Below are 21,415 nucleotides of genomic sequence, written 5' to 3'. Positions count from 1 at the left end.
GGGACCAAACTGCTTGGTAATCGGCCCTTGTTCCTATTGTAACAATTCCACAAGGGAAAGAATAAAACAAACCAGACTACAGCACAATACCGAGAAGAAGGAAGAACCACAAGAACGACAAAGACCAACAAAAACTACAAGAAAAAAAATAGGAAAAGAAAAACACAGAGAGACGCAAGAAACAGGCAGAAGAGAGTACAACAGGAGAGCAGATTACCGAGGCTGGCTGACCATGAAACTAAAAGAGTAAGCCAGCCACTCTGCAACACATTAAAACCTCCACCCTAAAAGCACTAGGGTGGAGGATACTGAGGGACAAAGGACATGCACTAAAACTTAGATCAAATGACAAAATACACCCTAAAGTATAAAATTTAAAACCAAATCAGCTGATGAGGCATTTTCTGCTAAAATTAATGATAAAGAGTCTGGTAACCAAAAATGATGTCTCAGGGCAGCCAATCTAGGACAGTGCAAAAGAATATGGGAGACTGTCAACCGCGTGACACACCGAAACTGAGGTGGGTCTTCATGGCGCAGGAGGTAGCCATGGGTCGCCCAAGCGTGGCCAATGTGGAGCCAGTAGAGAACCATAGAGTCCCTCTATACATGGAGGACTTCCACACATTCGTAATCTCCTTAATGGCATGCACTTTGTTGTGCGTACTGAGACTATGCTATACTGTCTCCCAAAGCTAAAAATCCTTGCGACGTAATAATGAACACAGGTCAGTTATTGGAATGCTGATCTCCATAAGCGGTTTCCATGTAGCCTGTTTGGCCAGTCTGTCAGCAAGTTCATTGCCTGGGATTCGGATGTGACCTGGGTTCCAGACAAACACCACCGAATGACAGGACTGTTCCAGGGCATAGTTGGACTCCTGGATGGTCGCTCGATAGCTTGTATGCTGCCCACAGAGTCAGTACACAGAAGAAACAACTCCCCAGGTCATGAATGTATGTGCTCAAGAACACGAGATATAGCCACCAGCTCTGCAGTGAAAACACTGCAGCCATTGGGCAAGGAATGCTGTTCAATAGGGCCTCTGTGAATGTAGGCGAAGCCAACGTGACCATCAGCCATCGAGCCGTCGGGTGCAAACCACTTCAGAGCCCCGGAACATGTCAAGAATCGAGAGAAAGTGGCAGCGGAGAGCCACGGGAGTGACTGAATTCTTAGGGCCACGTGAAAGGTCCAGGGAAAGCTTCGGCCAAGATTTACATCCTGGAGGTGTACGTGAATGGGCCTCGAGTAGAGGTGGTAAAGGGAAGGACTCCAGTTCAGACTGATGTGAGTGGATGCAAACTGTGATCATGAGCCCTGACCTGGGCCCTGATGCCAACCAATCCAATCAGGGGCCCTCCCCACGGATGCCACCCAGGCGCAGCAAAGGCTATGCCCGATGCCCCAGGGTGACGGGCACCTACTCCTTGGGATACGTGGGGAGTTATCAGCGCAGGCATCAGCAGAGCGATCCCTGTGCAGTCAGGGGGCTACAACCAATAGGGTACATGGCAGTCTCACCTCAACCGACTGGCTATTGTGCTGGATATCAGGTGCAAACAAGCAAACAAGTCCATTATCATCATCAGCACAGAAAACGATAGTGTACAGTGGGTGGAGGAAAATGCACCAAGGAGGGAGACCTTGCCCAACAGCTGGAGAATGAGCGGAAGTGCAGATCCACGTCGACGAAGGATGCGAGAGGTCACAGTGTATGATGGACATGATGCACCAAGTAAGGCGCCGTTCCCCAATTGTCTCGCTCTTTGGGAAAATTTTGAAAAATGGAGGTCAAACCCTACTGAGTACCATCACATAAAGGCCAAAACGTGAGAGACTCCCTTTAGTCACCTCTTATGACAGGCAGGAATACCTTGGGCCTATTCTACCCCCAGACCCATAGGGGGTACTTTTTTTGTGTCTATAGACTTGTTGCTACCAATTAAGTTGGTTTTGACTGATAGCATCCAAAATATAATTCTGACCACTGTGAAACATCTCAAAATATTCAATGGGGAAAAAATCCATGGCTACATATGTTAAAGACATTGTTTTAGTCATCAAGCAGGTTTTTACCATGTTTGAGCACTGGAATGATTGTGCTCTCTTGCCACTGCGATGGAAAGACACCATCGCACCTGATCCGGTTGAAGATGGATAGGAGATGTCGCTTGTAGTTACATGAGAGACGTTTAATCATCTGACAGTGGATCCGATCCAGCCCAGGAGCTGTGTCGGGGCAATGTGCAAGGGCAATGAGGAGCTCCCACTAGGTAAATGGGGCATTATAGGGTTCACTGTGGCTTGCAGTGAACGAGAGGACTTTCCCTTCCCTCCGCCGTTTGAGAGTGTGAAAGGCTGGGGGTAATTCTCCAGTGCAGAGGCTCGAGAATAGTGCTCAGCAATTGCATTTGTGTTGGTAGATAATATGCCATCGATGGTAAAGCCAGGAACACCTGGTGGGGTCCAGTACCCAAAAACACATCTGATGTTTGTCCAGACTTGGGAAGGTGACATATTGCACCCAATAGTCGAAACATACCTCTCCAAACACCCCTGTTTTCGTCTTGTTATAAGCTGGAAACGCAGGTACGGAGCCATTTAAAAGCTATTAGGTGCTCCAGAGATGCATGCCACTTATGTCAATGTAGAACCCGCTTCCGCTATTTAATGGCTTCAGCAATTTCCGACGACTACCGAGGTACTGTCTTTCGCCGGGGGCACCCTAAGGAACAAGGGATTGCATTTTCCACTGGAGAAACGATCGTTCTAGTGACCCACTCAACCATGTCTATGGTACCATGTGGGGGAGATTCAATAGTGACAGCAGAGGTGAAAGCTTTCCAGTCTGCCTAGTTCAGAGCCCATCTGGGTAGGCACCATGAGCATGACAACGGAGGAATGACAGGAAGATGGGGAAGTGGTCACTACCACACATTGTCATTGTCGACTCTCCAGTGGACAGATGGGAGAAGTCCTGGGCTGCATAGTGATAAATCGATGGCTGAATAAGTGCCATGAACCACACTGAAATGTGTGGTAGACCCAGTATTTAGGAGGCAGAATTCGAGCTGAGATAGTAAATTTTCGACTTCTCTGCTTCGGCCAGTAAGCACGGTGCTACCCCACAAGGGGTTATGGGCGTCAAAATCTCTCACAGTAGGAAAGGTTTAGGGAGTTGATGAATCAGTGCAGCCAAGATGTTCAGAGGTACTACACCATCTGAAGGAAGATATATGTTGCAGACAGTTATTTCCTGCGTTGTCCTTATGTGAAGGGGCACAGGTTCACTACATACTGAATCAGGACATAGACGCAAACTCCACCTGACACTCTTTTATATTCACTACCGTTCTTGTAATATCCCCTATAGCCGCAGAAGGCAGTGCAAAAAGCAGGTGTAATGCTTAACAGTTGCCGTAGCTCAGCCAGGTGGTAGAAAAAACTGCAGCGATTCCACTAGAGCATGACGTTATTGTGAGGCACGAAACGCTCAATGAGGTAGTTTACACCTCAGGGTCACCTGCTGCCACATACTTAGTTTCTGAGCCATCTATAGCCACTATGTCTGAGGGTCCGGCAAGATCTAGGTCCACAGCAGATGCCAGGATGTCCACCTCATCCTCAGATGCAGAGCTTGCAGGTAGTGGTGATGTGGGTGCCACCACAATTTCCTTGTTCTTGGTGGTCATCTTTTTCGATTTCTCTCGCTGCTCCTTGGGTTTCTCTAGCTGGGAGGGCTTCTTTGATTCAGTCTCTGGGACTGAGGAAGATCGTGAAGCCCTACGACCAGCTGCTTTTGGGCACTTCAGCCACTGGCGGGTGTCATCTTTCCCACAAGTAGAAACCTGGGAAGGGAGGGACCCAAGGGACCCCTTCCTAGCAAGAGGAGCCAAAGAAGGCATACAATTCTCTGGCTGAGAAGTGGGGACTGATGTCGCCGACGGTTGGGGGAGGGGGACGGGGGACGGGGGCAGTGATCCTGAGGTAGGTGGTGCGAGGGCAACAGGCAGGGAAGTGCTCCCCACCATCAAGGGGGCAGGTGTAGTCTCACGGCTCTGAGAGCCGACTGGAACTGACTCAATGGATGAGGCTATAACTATTCTCGTAGCAGCGGCATAAGAAGATGTCGTAGGAACAGGATGTAGGTAGTCAAATTACCTCTTAGGCTGAGTACAGGTCAGTCGGTCCAGTGTCTTGTATTCCATGATTTTATGTTCCTTCTGGAGAATCCTGCAGTCTGGTGCACAAGGGGAATGGTGCTCTCCACAGTTGACACAAATGGGAGGCAGGGAACATGAAGTATTGGGATGTGACGGACGTTCACAGTCGTGACATACAATGCTGGGAGTTACAGCAGGAAGACATATGTCCGAACTTCCAGCACTTAAAGCACCGCATCAGGGGAGGGATATACGGCTCGACATCACACCAGTACACCATCACCTTGATGTTCTCGGGTAATGTGTCACCCCCGAAGGCCAAGATGAAGGCACCGGTGGCTACCTGATTATCCTTTGGACCCCTACGGATGCGCTAGATGAAATGAACTCGTCACTCTAAGTTGGCACGCAGTTCGTCATCAGACTGCACAAGAAGATCCCTCTGAAATATAATACCCTGGACCATATTTTAGCTCTTATGAGGTGTGATGGAGACACAAACATCTCCCAGCTTGTCACAGGCGAGTACTGCCTGTGACTGGGCAGAGGATGCTGTTTTGATCAAGACTGACCCAGATCACATTTTGGACAATCCCTCCACCTCCCCAAACTTGTCCTCTAAATGCTCCACAAAAAACTGAGGCTTCATCGACAAGAATGATTCCCCGTCACTTCTCTTACATACGAGGTACCGGGGGGAATATGAGTTTGTGCCATCCTTAGCCTGGCGTTCCTCCCACAGTTTGGCCAGGATAGTTAGACCTCGACCGCTAAGAAACTGATGGTATTGGGCCACCAGCAAGAAATGATGTAGTACGCTTCATTGCGTGTCATCCGCCCTGATGCCAACCAATCCGATCAGGAGTCCTCCCCACGGACGCCAGCCAGCTGCAGCAAAGGCCACCTGGTGGGATGGCCATTGCCGGGAGTCCCGATGCCCCAGGGTTACGGGTATCTACTCCTTGGGATACATGGGGAGTTAACGGCACAGGCACCAGCAGAGTGATCCCTGTGCAGTCAGGGGGCTACAACTAACAGGGTATATGGCAGTTTCACCTCAATCGACTGGCTATCGTGCTGGATATCAAATGCAAACAAGCAAACAAGTCCATTATCATCATCAGCACAGAAAACGATAGTGTACAGTGGGTGCAGGAAAATGCACCAAGAAGGTGACCTTGCTCAACAGCTGGAGAATGAGCGGAAGTGCAGATCCACGTCGACGAAGGATGCGAGAGGTCTCAGCGTATGATGGACACGATGCACCATTGTAAGGCGCCGTTCCCCAATTGGCTCGCTCTTTGGGAAAATTTTGAAAAATGGAGGTCAAACCCTACTGAGGACCATCACATAAAGGCCAAAACGTGAGACACTCCCTTTAGTCACCTCTTATGACAGGCAGGAATACCTCAGGCCTATTCTAACCCCCAGACCCACAGGGGGTACTTTTTTTGTGTCTATAGGCTTGTTGCTACCAATTAAGTTGGTTTTGACTGATAGCATCCAAAATATAATTCTGACCACCGTGAAACATCTCAAAATATTCAACAGGGAAAAAAATCCATGGCTACATTTGTTAAAGACATTGTTTTAGTCATTACAGCTACACATACAAAAAGAGGTAATCAAATTAATAGTTGAAGACATATTTGTATTAATCATTTTCCATGGGCCCAATCAAAAAGGGAGGTCTTAAAGAATACAGAATGAGTCACAGTATATATTAAAAAAATTACAGTTGCCCTTTTGAATCTTAATATGTACACAGTATTAGCAATATATTTTCACTGTATTGCTTAGTACTATTTGCGTTAATGTCAGCTTAATATAACCTAGTAAATTAAAGGAAGCAGCTACTTTGTAAAAACACATTTTATCATGTATGTCTAATAATTTATCCAAATTATAGGCTTAGACAAATCAGTTTTGTGCAGAAATATTTTTATTTTTCTGTTCATCACAATCTACTACAGACCAAAGTAGTTTTCTTCATCAAGATGGTGAAAATTATAAACTGCATTTAAAATTTTGTAGTATCAATTTCTGCAGGAGAGCCCCTCACTTTCACAATTTTCCTTTGCCTTTCTCTTTACCCTTTCCATCTATTCCTCTGCTTTCTCATATGTTGCCTGTACCCCTTTCTCTTACCACTGACAGACAAACATCATTCTACATATATACTCTCCTAATTTATCAAGTACTTACATCACATTTGTTGCACCTCTTACTGATTTCTATTTTGTCTTCATGAGCAGTTGTTCCTTTGTTCCTTAACCAGGTATTTTGATAAACTTACTCTTCCAACCTTAACCCTTTTTTTCTCTCCTCTGTGTGTGTGTGTGTGTGTGTGTGTGTGTGTGTGTGTGTGTGTGTGGGGGGGGGGGGGGGGAATTCTCACCACCAGAGTTGACCGCCATGTCAACAGCTCACTGCTAAATGGGGTTTCCATGGGCTATTGCTGACTATAACCGTGGGTAGACAGGCTGCAGTGCAGGAAATCACTTTTCAACCCGATGCTGAAGAACAGCAATAACTGTAGCTATACCACGAAAATCACAATGTCACTATGGGGTACAGAAGCCAACATACCTTCTGTTTAACACTGCTCATCAAATATACGAGCCACAGAGATACACACCGGCAAAGAAACACCCTCATCAGATTCTTGAAGCTTGGAAAAAGATCACCTAATTACACTGCTAGCTTTCAGGTTTGTTATAACAAGGGCATCTTTTATGCAAAGTTCTTTTGAGCACATGAATATCCTTTTGTCGTGTGGCGTTGTTGTGGTCTTGTGTCTAGAGATGGGGTTTGATGCAGCTCTCCACAGTCATCTATCCTGTGTAAGCCTCTTCATCTCTGCATAACTACAGCAATCTACATCCTTTTGTAGGTATTGTATTGAAGCTTTTGTCTTCCTCTAGAATCCCCCCCCCCTCCTCCCACACACACATTTCTGTCCAGTATTTAATTGTGCCTCATGATTTGTGCTATCAACTGAGTCCTTGTTTTAGTTAAGTTATGCCATAAATTCTTTTCCTTCCCATTCTATTCAGTACCTATTCATTAACAATGTTAAGAAAAGGACAGTAGCTACTCACCACACACACACACTCACACACACACACACACACACACACACACACACAACCACAGTCTCACTTTCAAACAATCTTTTTTGTGCATATCTGCAACTCAACATCTCCGCTATACATTGAGTAGCAACTATCCTTTCCATTAGTTATATGATTTAAACATTTAATCTTTGCCATATTTCTGTAGCAAGCTTCTATTCTCTTTGTATGTTTCACTTCTGTACAAGACTACCCTCTAGCCAAGTATCTACAGAAAAGACTTTCTAACATTTAAATTTATATTCCATTTTAACAACTTTATCATTTCTGGAAGTGATTTTCTTGCCGTTGTCAGTCTACATTTTATATCCTATTTATTTCGGCCACTATCAGTTATTTTGCTGCCCAAATAGCAAAACTCATACACTACTTTTAGTGTTTCATTTCCTAAATGAACTCCTTCAGCATCATCTGATTTAATCTGATTACATTCCATAACTCTTGTCTTACTCCAGGAGCTCAACTTACAACCGTTTTTCGAGACTTCCATGTCGTTTGCTGTCTCTGATATGACACTTCCACGTCATTTTCTGTCTCCGACATAATTACAATGTCATTCACGAATCTGAAAATTTTTCTTTCATCTCCCTGAAATTTAATTTCCTTACTAAATTGGTCTTCGATTTTCTATTTGTCTTCAATTTTCTTGACTGTTTGCTCAATGTACAGCCATAACATCAGAGGTGGCTATAACCCTGTCTCACTCCCATCTTGGCTACCTACATCCCTTTTATGTCCATTGATTCACATACTGTATGCCTGAAATTTATGTCACCTAACGACAAAGAACGAATTTATGCAAATGCTTTTGACAGATACGCATTGTATCTTTGATCTCGTCACACACAAACCCTAGTTTAAATTTGTATTAACTGCCGTATAATGCCACTCATCCATGAATTTGCATAAAACAGGTATGTTTATAGAACAAAAAAAGTTCATAATTATACATGCAAACTGTTTTTCTAAAGAAATAGGGCTCTCAGTTCTGTATTGCCATCACCTATTTACACAACTACTGAACAGCTTCACAGTTCCCCTAAGTGTATTTTGTCCTTCATAACTGTTTTCTCATAACAGATATCAGTAATATTAACATTTACTCTCTATTTTCACACAGTTGAAGGACTATTAGCATGCTGTTCGACACACACACAAAAAATGTACCTTCCTGATTTTGATACTGTTAATGGACAGTGACGAGAAAATGGAATTATTCGAAGTCCTGTCAAACCAGAAAGTGAAATCGATATGGTTGATGTAGACTGCATTAATGGGGAAAGTCACCTGGCTATTACATTTCTCTCTGGTGTAGACTGGTCCAGTATATGAGTTCAATAAGTAGCACCTCAGGCCCACTATGAATAACAAAACATGCTGCACAACAGGCCACAGACTCACATTATACTTTGCTTCTGTTTCTGCTGAAATGTCAGCATGGAAAGATTTCAGAACATTCACTTGCTCTTGATATCCTTGCCTGAACATGACTTTTACTTCATCACAGCGCAGTTACTTCATTCATTCAGTCTAGTAATAAATTACCTTGTTGGGTACTAAACTGACCATTTGAAAATGATGGTTACCAACTCAAAACTTATTACGAGTAGTAAACAAATACAGTAGCGTCCCATTAATCCGAACTGACTGGGGCCGGACCTTGTTCAGATTACCGAGTTGTTCGGATTAGCTGGAATTATGGTGAAGAGTTTCTAGAATGAAGTACACCAAGCAGATAAGAGCTAGGCCATGGTAGCAAATGGGAAATAGTGTTGGAACAATGGCTCACTCTCACTCCCTGCCCTTGTTGTTGTGCACTGTTGAGACATTTGTAGTTCTGAGGTCAGTGCATTGCCAGTTGGCTCACACAGCTCTCGGTTATGTTACAGGGTGTATACAGGGACAAGGAAAAAAAAATTCCCAGATTATTCCCGGATTTCTCCCGGATATCCCGTTTAAAAAATATGCTTTTTCCCAGGCGAAAATACACTTTTTCTGTTCTAAGTGACAGTAGGTTTTCCGTAGATTTTCCCTCGGAACTGTAAAACTTATCAATCCTTTAAATGGTTAACGTTTTATACAATTGCATAGAACTTCCCGGAAAAAAAAGAAAAGACGGGTCAAAGAAGTTTTGGAGAGACTTTTAAAAAAAAGGAGAGAAGTTTTGGAAAGACCTTTGATTTGCAGAAAAATATACGTTGCATATTTTCGCATTGCTAAAGTATAAATGCGAATTGCACCAAACACAGGGCGTTAGTTTCCGGAGCGTTGAAACCGAGGTTGCGATGTTCTTTTGTAAGCTAATCATATCTCAAGCCACGAGATCTCGTCAACCGATGACAGCAGCTATTCAGAGCATATGACACGTGTTATAGTCAGCCAATAGCAAGATCACTGGTTACATAGCGCGAGCACGCAAGAGGAAAAGTTAACGGTTTACATTAATGTACACAGTACCGTATATCTAGAAGAAAAGCTAAGCTTTCACATATAATGTTAGTCTCTAAGGTTAACACGCTACAACAGACCCTAAGCTTTCACATGTAATATTGATCTTTTTTTGCGTGTGTTATACTTTAAGACACATCACACAAATGTGCCACAAAAATTTAAAATTATGACATAAATGTCTCGGCTCCAAATTCTTGTTAGTGGCTGGTCCTCAAACTGTTCAGTTTCGAACGCTCTGTGATTTAGATATCCATCCCACTTTCTCACACGTAACACAATTCATATTGCGTAAAAAGAAATTTACTTTGAAAGTAACGCTTTTCTAACTACCGTTCGTAATACTATCCGGAGACTGTGAGAAATATATTCGATTTACCAGTTGCCAGAGAGCGCCAGAAAACAGGCATTATTGTGCGTGTGCAACTGCAGTGGTGTAGGAAGCCCGTATGTTCGTGTGTATAAAGCACTAAGAGAGCTTACATTACACCATAAAAGAAACAGTGCATCAGAGGATACTCCAAAGAGCATCAGAATTTCGTAAACCATACTAAAATGCATAATTCGGCTTGAAGTGCAAATTGGCTTTTTCCAGATTCACAATGAAGTAGGTCCCATCTGATATTAAGCTTTTCAGTGTGGTTTTTGGGATGTAAATTTTCTTGGAGTACCAGTACTCTACGATCTCATTTTTGGTTCTTTATTACGGCATAATGCCATATATGGCAGAAGATGATAACGTGCACTTGAAATTCAGCGAACAGTTGGAACTAGCCAATACTGTAGAATGAAACACTTCGTTTCAAATAAAATGATTGCCTCGGCGGAAAGATTAATAAAGCCAAATTTCTTTAGCAAACTTGCAAAAATAACTTCACTGCTCTGCAAATGCTTGACTGCTACTAACTTGGAAACAAAATAAAATCAGAAAACTGAAATTAATAATATATTTTCGCCCTCCGTAATTATGTGAATGTATTTTAATTCGCTTGATAGCTCCCGGCTACAGAAATCCGTTTTGTTTTCATTTGACATGGGAGCTGTACAGGAAGAGAAGCAGTGAAATCACTTAACGATAACACGGCTAACGTGGAGGTTAACCCCCTCCCCACTACAACTCAGACAGCTCAGTACAAGCGTGAATCTGGCAGCTAGGGCGTGCGAGCAAAATTTTTCTCGTTTGCATCTGGCTGCTTGCTGCTGCTACTACCGATACAGCTAACAGCCAAACTTCAAGTAGCGGGAGAAGGTACTGCTAGTATGCGAGTCAAATGCGCATGCGCAACAGACCGCTGGCAATTGGTCAAACGAACCTAATGTGAACAGTTGTGATGTCATGCTCATAGCAAGCAGTTTATTGTTACGAAGAATTACAGTCTGCGCCCTACGGCATTTGACATGTTTTTGCTATTTGCAGACGCTTGTGCGTGCACAGTTTTTTGTTGTTGTAAATTGCACATTTCCTTTGCCACTAAAGTTTTATTTTTTTTCCTCTCGTTTATATTTTACTGTTGCAGTACCATTCTCCAGTAGCAGGATATAACAACATTCTTTGCTAGAGAATCTATTCTCCAGTCCAAATTACAAAAATTTAACTGAAAGCTAAAACAATGAAAAATTCCCGGAATTCTGATAAATTCCCGGGTTTTTCCCAGTTTTCTCCCAGATGAAAAAATTCCCGGGTTTTTCCCGGATTTCCCGGTTGTCCCGGGTCGTATACACCCTGTGTTAGTTATCGATCGCTGGCACGTGAAACAGTTGTATTGTATTTATTCGCGTGTAATGGTGTACATATTTTTGTCATGAGTAAATGGAAATTTACAACGTTAACTCTCAAAGAAAAACTGAATGCTTCAAAGAGGATAGACAATGGTGAGAATGTATCTAAACTGGCAACAGAACTGGGTGTTGGTAAAGCAACCATTTGTGATTGGAAGACAAGAAAGGGGAACTCCTTTGAGTGGAGCACTAGTTCAGGAGAAGGCTGTTTATCTGAACAAGTTAATGAGTAGTGATGAGTCTTTTAGTGTGAGTACGGGTTGGTTGGACAGATTCAAAAAATGTCATGGAATCCGTCAGCTAACAATTACTGGAGAGAAGCTTCCTCCTGACCGTGATGCAATGAAGAAATACTTGGGTGGGTTTGAAAAAATGATAAAAGAAGGAAAGTATTCTCCCCAACAAATTTATAACGCTGACGAGACTAGCCTTAATTTTAGGGCATTGCCAACAAAAAGCCTGGCATCAAAAGCAGAAGACCATGGACCTGGCTTTAAAATGTGCAAAGATCGTGTGATTTTATTAGCATGCAGCAATGTTGCTGGTAATCACAAGCTGCCTCTAATGCTGATCGGCAAATCTGCTAGGCCCAGAGCTTTTAAAAACTGCAACATGAAGACCATGCCCATATATTATTGCAACCAGAAGAAAGCATGGATGGATGGTAAGCTTTTCAAAGAATGGTTTCATGGCCAGTTTGTTCCCTCTGTTCGATGGTTTTCTAAGGAAAATCATTTGTCTCCCCGTGCAAACCTTTTGACTGATAGCGCGCCACCTCACCCCAGCACTGAGGAATTATGTGATGGAGAAAGTGTGGTGAAGTTTTTGCCACCAAATGTTACACCAATTCTACAGCCGATGGACCAGAGTGTACTGCAAACATTAAAACTGATATACAGAAAACAATTTTTAAGAAAGCTGATCCAAGATGATAGCATTCCTTTAGTGGACAAAATAAAAAATACCAATGTGAAGGATGTTGTTTATTGGGCCGCTGAGGAATGGCTGAATATTTCACAAAATACTCTGAGAAAATCGTGGAGAAAACTGTGGGCATCTTTTGAATTTCAGGACAATCTAGTTGAAAATGAAGACGAAAATCTATTACAAATGATACAGACAATCCCTGGAAGCTAGTGACGGGGACGTAGACAAGTGGATGGCAGCAGATGGAGCATGTGTGGAGAACCTTACTGACTCTGATTTAGTTTCTGCTGTGATTCAAGACCAGGAAGAAGTGGACTGCTGTGATGGAAGTGACAATGAGCCTGAAAGCGACAAAGGAGAGCTGGTGCCACCCAGTGACGCAGCATAAGCCCTTGACTTTGCACTATGTTATTTGGAGCAACAGCCCACTGCTACACATGCTGATTTGATGTTTATGGGACGATGGCACAACTATGTGTCATATAAAAGACTGGCTTCATTATGCCAAAAAACAATGACTGAGTTTTTGTCATCTAAAAAGCAGGGATAAAATGTCCGCAGTATTTTAGTAAGTTTGACAGTTTTTCTTTCATTGTTATGCATTGTTTAAACCTAATATTTTCTTGCCAATTTTTCTAATACATGTTTACTGTACTGTGTAAATTAAAATAGTTTGTATGTACAGCAGTTTACCACACAGTTTTCCATACTTAGACTAACATTTTTCATGTTTGGATTAACCGAATGTTCGGATTAGTAGGTCTCTGCTGTAACAGTTAAAAAACAAGGTGACTGGTCATAGTAGTCCTATTAATGTACCCAAGACTGACAGAGTGCCTGAGTAACTTTTCTGTCCATTGAAATGGTAAAATGAAATGCAGCACTTTACTCCTTTAGGACAGCACAAGAATTATATGCAAATAACAAGAAATTAAAATGATAATAACACATTTAACTTTAGAGGCAGTAATGTTTAAAATAAAAGTAATATCTATGTAGTTTCTGTCTACGAAAATCAAGTCACATTTCACACTATTGGAAAATTAGTAGGGCTGCATTAATTTCCCAATGTACTTACCATAAATGAAAAGAACATGCTTGCAGCAGACAAGAAGTGCCATATATCATGCTTATCATAGAAATCTAAGATCTCACACGGTTGATTATACTGGCGAGACTGTGCTGGTGTTAGCTGTAATAAAAATTTCTTTATCACTAAGTGAGGCATATAAGAGCAATCCTAAAACTTACAGTGATTAATTTTATGTTATTTTATTTTCATAAATTATGATTTGATGTAATTAATAAATGATGTCTTTCAAACCACCAAAAGCTTCTATTTAACATGATAATTTGTGTTCTATCACTAGTTTCAGTGAATTGCTATCATTTGGAGACTAAATTCTAAACAACAAGCAGTTACATAAATTTTTAAAGGTGACACTGGTGTTATCATATGCTGCAAGATACAAATAAGTTTACAAACAAATTATGAACAGGGTGATAAGTCACGAGTATCATGAAGCCAATGTAACACAGGATATAGGAAATTCATGCACAGATTTTAGCACAGAGGATCAGGTTATTGTATGAGGTGGAGCAACGCACAGCCTGGCTAAGGACAGTAATTACAGCATTAGAGGTGACCTGGATGAAATAGGAGTAGCAACTACTCACAAAAATGTGAGTTTTGTGGAGGTCCTGCAACATTGCGAGCAGCCCTGGGCCAACAGTGCTTTGAGCCATGTGAAAACTAAGTTGAGCAGGCTGCTGCTGACTGACATGAAATTTCATACGAGTGCATTGCTTGTTGCTATAATTGGGAGATGAGGATATACTACATGGCTTACACCTGAAAAAGAGACGGAAAGAAAGGTTCGCTTAGCTTCTGGCAGATATACAGTGGGCCACCATAACACAAAGCAAGATACCTGTGGTTATTGGTTTCAGAGAGGTACCTGTTTTAGATGTAGAGAGGAGTAGAGTTTTATTGGTCCTGGTAATCATATAGTACACAAATAGAACATTCTGGTGTAGGACAAGTCAACGTATAACAAAATATAATATTAAATTTGCATTAAGTTCATTATTTCTGCATTAAATGATCACTGAGTTACAATATACAGAGCAAATATTGTACGAAAATAAAGAGTAGATATTTTTCAGCAGAAAGAGCATGTACTGTACTGGCAGTTTAATATTTGCCACATATACATGGTAAATCATTAAAGTTCTAGTAACATTTATATGATACATCACTAAAGCAAAAGACACAAATCGTTAGTGAACTTCCTGAAGGAATTCATCGAGGCTATAGAAGCAGTGATGAGTCATATATGGCTTAGCAGTTGACTTGAAATTTGCCAGGTCATTTATTGATTTAATTTGTGGGGGAAGTTTATTATAAATAACTTTCCCATAATACAGGGTTCCTTTTTTATTCAGGGTGCTGTTGGTGGGCTCTAAATGAAAGTTTCCTTTTTGCCTGGTGTTATAGGAGTGGATATTTTCACTTTTATGGAAGAGAGTGGGATGTTCCATTGAATATTTTTTCACAAACACAGTTATCTCATACACATATATACATGGAAGTGGGAGGATTTCTAGCTTTTTAAAGAGTGGTCTACACATTTTGGTCCATTTTACACCTTCCATTATTCTTATAATTCTTTTTTCTAGCCTTAAGAGCTTTTGGCTAAGGGAAGAGTTACTCCAGAAAATAATTTCATATTTCAGTTGTGAGTATATATAGGCACAATACACAGTTTTCAGAGAATCTTTGTTGCAGTATCCCTCTAATATCCTCACTAAGTAGCATGCAGTGCTTAATTTCTGACAGACTTTTTCAATATGCGTCTCCCTTTTAAGGTTATCTTGAAGCTATACTCCCAAGAACTTAATGTTGCCTACATTCTGAAGGTCTTTGTCAGATATCTGAATAGTTTGCTCACCTTTTTTCACATTATAGAAATTTAGTGGCACCATCTTACTTGCATTTATTACCAATTTGTTGTGACTGAACCAGTTTTCAATATTGTTCTGTGTGTCTGTTGTAGACTTCAAAGCATTTCCATTTCTTTCCCACTCACTAGCACCCTTGTATCATCAGCAAACTGGATGATGTGCTCACATAATTTGTTTAGGCCATTCACATATAACAGAAATAGGAGATGTCCCAGAACTGAACCTTGTGGCACTCCATATTTAATGGTTTCATAGTTTGAATAGTGTTGAGTGAGTTTGATGAAATTTTGATGTTGCACATCCCCATGTTGTCAAGCTTAGGCAACAGTTTTGGGAGATCTATAATATCAAAAGCCTTAGAGAGATCTAGACATATTCCAATGACATTTTCGCCATTATCTACATTCTGAAGTACTTCACTTAATAGTTCAAAAATTCCTGTATCAGTTGATCGGCCTTTCCTGAAACCATGTTGTGCTTTGGATAGTATTTTGTGCTCTTCCAGAAAATCTACTACCGTAATCTTCTTCACAAAATTTTTTCTACAATTTTTGAGAATACATATAGTAGAGCAATGGGCCTGTAGTTAGCCACTTCATCCTTTTTACCTTTTTTGAATAGTGGTTTGAGCTTAGTTGTTTTTAGGCATGACAGAAAAATTCTGATTTGAAAGGAACTATTATATAGGTGAGCTAATGGTTCAATAATGAGATCTCCACATTTTTGAATACGGCTGTCTGGGATGCAATCTATACCAGTGGAACGGTTCGCTTTTAAAGTTCTGATAACTGACAGGACTTCTTTCTGGGTTGTTGGAAAGAGAAACAGTGAAGTAGGATTTATGTTGGTATTTACAGATGATACTGGGCAGTTTGTATTGCTAGGTCTGATTTCACTGATTAATTGCTCACATATAATGCTTTATAAGTACTGAACACATTTGCTATTTCTTTAGGATCATTAATCTTTGTCATTAACAATTCAATTTAATATTGGAATTTTGAGGAGGAACATTATCAGTTTGCTGTTTCACTATACTCCATAAAGCTTTCATTTTGTTGTTGTTGTTGTTGTTCTTGTTGTCTTCAGCCCTGAGACTGGTTTGATGCAGCTCTCCATGCTATTCTATCCTGTGCAAGCTTCTTCATCTCCCAGTACTTACTGCAACCTACATCCTTCTGAATCTGCTTAGTGTATTCATCTCTTGGTCTCCCCCTACGATTTTTACCCTCCACGCTGCCCTCCAATACTAAATTTGTGATTCCTTGATGCCTCAGAACATGTCCTACCAACCGGTCCCTTCTTCTTGTCAAGTTGTGCCACAAACTCCTCTTCTCCCCAATTCTATTCAATACCTCCTCATTAGTTATGTGATCTATGCATCTAATCTTCAGCGTTCTTCTGTAGCACCACATTTCAAAAGCTTCTATTCTCTTCTTGTCCAAACTATTTATCGTCCATGTTTCACTTCCATACACGAAACGACTTCCTGCAGTTATTTATATAGCAGTCATTTGCCATTACTTTAGCTTCTTTGATCACTTTTTTAAGTATCATTTTATAATTCTTGAAATATTCAAGGAATTCTTTAGATACTATGGAAGACTTGGAGATCTCATATAATCTTCATTTTTCAGCACATGACTTTTTTATACCTGTTGTCAACCAGCAATTTTTTCTCTTAAGCCTACTACACTTGATTTTCTGATTTTTAGCTGGAAATGACATCTTAAAATAATACGTAAACATATCAATAAATATGTTGAACTTCTCATCTGTGTTTTCGTATCTGTATTTTTCAGTCCATTTAAATCAGGATTCAGGCAACCTGTTTTTAAAGAAGTGACAATAACAAGAGAGACCTAAAAATACTCAAGGATGCAAAGAAAGGTAAGGTTAGCTCATTTCATCAAAATCTTAGAGGACTGAGTAAAAAGGTAGAAGAGTTTTGTGTCTATTTGGAAACGTTAGGGAGCTCTGAAAAGAGAGACATGCTTCTTTGCCTATTTGAGTACAACATAACAACGGGGTTAGATAAGTTTTATATAAAAGATTACACTCTTAGCAGCTTACTCCTGCATAACTAAAGGAGGATTTGTTATATATACACAGTGTGATTGGAAAGTTTTAAGAATGGATCCGCTACTGATAACTGGTTTGGCAGGCAGGTACATGGAGGGTGGGGAGAGACTCATTGCCTTGTCCTTGAACACCCTCTGACAGGAAACTGTGTTTCTTTTATTCAGTTAGTTGCGGCAGCTGGTTGAGTGCGGGTCTGTTAGGGCTTGTTGCCAGATTCTGTCTGCATGAAAATGGACGTAAAAACGGAGCAACGAGTTTGTGCGAAATTTTGTTTTAAAACCGAGAAATTAGCTTCTGAGACTTACGAACTATTAAAAACAGCTTTTGGAAATGATTGTATGAGCCAGTCAAATGTTTTTGTCTGGTCCAAGAGATTTAAAAATGGCCATGAATCATTTGAAGATTAACCACGGTCTGGCCGTCCTTCCATCTCAAAAACGAATGAAAATGTTGTGAAAGTTTGCAACTTTGTACACTCTGATTGTAGACTTAAAATTACGGAGATGGCTGATGAACTTAATTTAAGTTTCTATGCAGTTCAGGTAATTTTAACTGAAGATCTGAACATGCATCAAGTGTCCACAAAATTCATTTCAAAAGTGTTGTCAAGTGACCAGAGACAATACCGACTCGAAGTGTGCCAAGAACTGATTAACTGGACTGAAAATAGCTCAGATTTGTTAAATAGGGTAATTACAGGTGACAAATAGTGGATATATGGATATGATCCTGAAACCAAAGTGCAGTCTTTGCAGTGGAAGACTCCAGGTTCACCATGACCGAAAAAAGCATGGCAAAGTTGGTCGAAGGTGAAGACAATGTTGGTGATTTTTTTTATTTACTCTGCTGGTATTGTTCATCACGAATTTATCCTTGGAGGACAGACAATTAACCAGGAATACTATAAATGCCCTTGAGCATTTCAAAATTTCTGTGCTTCCACAACTGCCATATTCCCCTGATTAGGCCCCTGCAAAGTTCTACCTGTTTCCTAAACTGAAATTTTCACTGAAAGGCAGGCAATTTGACTCAACTGAAAACATCCAGGCAAATACGGAGAGCGTCCTTAACACGCTTCAGGAAAAAAGTTTCCAGGAATGTTTCCAAAAGTGGAAACACCGTTGGAGTCAATGTGTTCCGTCAGAAGGGGACTATTTTGAAGGAGATGCATCACAGTAGCATGTAAGTACCACCATCGTACAATTACATGCCCATTCTTAAAACTTTCCAATCATACCTTGTATTAAGGCAGAACACGAGTTAAAAAACTTTGAGACAAGAATATTTTGTAGTGATTACCGTATTTACTCGAATCTAAGCTGCACTCGAATCTAAGCTGCACCCGAAAAATGAGATTCGAAATCGAGGAAAAAAAATTTCCCCGAATCTAAGCCGCACCTGAAATTTGAGACTCGAAATTCAAGGGGAGAGAAAAGTTTTAGGCCGCACCTCCAAATCGAAACAAAGTTGGTCCATTGTAATATGAGACACAATTTAGGTCAAATGAATGATGATACAGCTACAGTAATTTGGTTCGAGTCATAAGCTTAGAAGTTAAGCTTTACCAGGTAGCAGCCATTGCTATGCGTCAGGCGCTCCGTCCGTATTTATACGGGTACCCTTCCTTTTTCATGTACTTCATCTAGTTTGAATTCATTACTTATTTTTCTTTGATCTGATAGGTGCCATTCTCTTTGTTATAGGTGTTTACATCACTCTAAACTGAAAATGCATTACTGTACTATGTCATGCATTGTTTGTCGCATTCTGATAATGAGTGTTTACGGCCTGTCGCTGCTCGCGGCATGGCTTGCTTTTGTGCGCACTACCGCCGCTTACAATTTAAAAAAAAAAAAAGAGAGGAATCGTCTCATTAGCGAAACAATGGCAAGAGACTGCTATTTGTTGTTACTTACACTGCTTCTTTCTTTGATAATGATCAACAAGAACCAAATAATAGACTGCGTATGATAGAAGATGTTCTGAACGAGAGTTTAGCGAAAGATTTCTCCATTTGAAAATCTTTGCAGACGCCTCTTTAGTACATTACATTCTGCACAGAAATTAGAGTCGTTTTAGATTTAAATATCTAGTTAATTGCCGTGCTTCATTTCTGACTGTATTACTATTAGGCATACGAATATAAACATGACATGATTTGTATATTCTTCCGCATTTGCTGTTGTCTCACTGTAGTTTCATAGTTTATTAGGCAGACAGGATTTAAATGAGATAGCAACAAACACGAAACAAATACATGGCAAAATGTTTATATTCGAATTATTCTTATGGTGAAGAGAATACTGCATGTGATTCACAATTCATAAAAGATCCTATTAGCAACCATCTCTTCTCACAGGTAGGAAAAAATTCAGAACGTAGAGTTGGCCATATTGACAAACATCCCAAACAGTCTTGCCAGTCGGATTTTCGTAATACATTGAAATGCTGCTACATTCGAAGATGAACAATACGGAATTTGTATTTACTTCGTCGGATAATGTATGAAAATGCAGTGGTCAAAACTCGGGGCAGAGAAAAAAAGCTCGTCTTCCACCTTTTTATTAATTTATTTACTGACACAGAGGTTTTGGCGCCAGTATTTATCTTTGTGCTTGCAAGGCATGCCTGTGTAGCACTACATATATTCGACAGTAGAAGTTAGTTGTGGCGGCACCTACCAAATTTTTCAGAACTTCCGCTTACTTTGCACTCAATTCTAAGCCGCAGGCGGTGTTTTGGATAACAAAAACCGACAAAAAAGTGCGGCTTTGATTCGAGTAAATACGGTAGCCCATACAAGTTTGTGTTTGTGAGTCAATGCTGAAAAATGCATAACTTTTAATTGTAACTGTAAAAAGATCCCTAGTGGCAAATTCTGAAATTTTTATGAGGAATTTGGAATCCTTACTATGATATCTATGATGCAATAATTTGGGATATAAAAAATTTACTCACCAAGTGGTGGAAAGAAAATAGACATATGCAAAGTATTACATATACAAGCTTTCGGAGTCAGTGGCTCCTTCTGGGAGAGAGGTTGAAGGGGAAGGAAGAGGGGTGAAGGCTTAGGAAAAGCGGTAGAGTTCAGAAAAGTCACCCAGAACCAGAGATCACAGGAGACTTACCAGACAGGATGAGAAGGAAAGATTGATTGTTGGGGACTGCACCGAATGAGATTTGAAAACCTGAGCACTTAAAGGTGGAAGACAGGGTAACGTGCAACATAGAGATTACTGCTAAAACATTGTGCATGAATTAATAAAAGCAAAAAGCTAAGTGCATTTTATGTGATAAAGTTGGGAGGGGGACAACGAAAAATAGATGTCGTAATGGAGTGAAGAAAGGAGTAGTTAATGTGAAGAAATGCTGAGACTGAAGAGGGGTGCACACACACACAGACAGATCAGGGATACTTATATGGATATAGTGTCTGTTCTTTCAGACATGTCCAAAAGAACAGACACCATTGATGACCTGCAGCTGTCTAGAACAAAATTAGAATTGCATTAACACCTTCAGCTGCTAACGGGCATTGATATATATCAATGGGGATAGGTGAAAATGTGTGCCCCAACCAGGACTCGAACCCGGGATCTCCTGCTTACATCGCAGATGCTCTATCCATCTGAGCCACCAAGGGCACAGAGGATAGCGCGACTGCAAGGAGTATCTCGCGCACGCCTCCCGTGACACCCACATTCTCACCTTGTGTGTCCCAACGCTACATTCATAGTGTCCCACCACAAGACACTCATTACTCGTGGAAGACATTCTTACCAAGTTCTGTAAGAGTTCGGAGAATATGTGTGCATCCGCACACAAGAAGGAGGTCACGGCCGGTGTTGCCAGAACTATATACTTATATGGATATAGTGTCTGTTCTTTCGGACATGTCCGAAAGAACTATATAC

General features: G+C 40.9%; 1 protein-coding gene across 1 annotated transcript in view; it reads right to left on the bottom strand.

Annotated features, from left to right (window-relative positions):
• The window catches only part of LOC126100331 (SID1 transmembrane family member 1-like), a 147,293-nt gene that overhangs the window by 30,081 nt on the left and 95,797 nt on the right, over positions 1-21,415 (bottom strand). Inside the window, exon 15 of the mRNA XM_049910944.1 lies at positions 13,534-13,647. Coding sequence (XP_049766901.1) covers positions 13,534-13,647 — 114 coding nt within the window. The remainder of the gene's footprint in view (positions 1-13,533; positions 13,648-21,415) is intronic.

This window comes from Schistocerca cancellata, chromosome 9, assembly GCF_023864275.1.
Source record: "Schistocerca cancellata isolate TAMUIC-IGC-003103 chromosome 9, iqSchCanc2.1, whole genome shotgun sequence".
Classification (NCBI taxonomy): Eukaryota; Metazoa; Arthropoda; class Insecta; order Orthoptera; family Acrididae; genus Schistocerca; species Schistocerca cancellata.
Note: the sequence above shows the minus strand (reverse complement) of the source record. Positions and strands in the feature narration are given on the sequence as shown.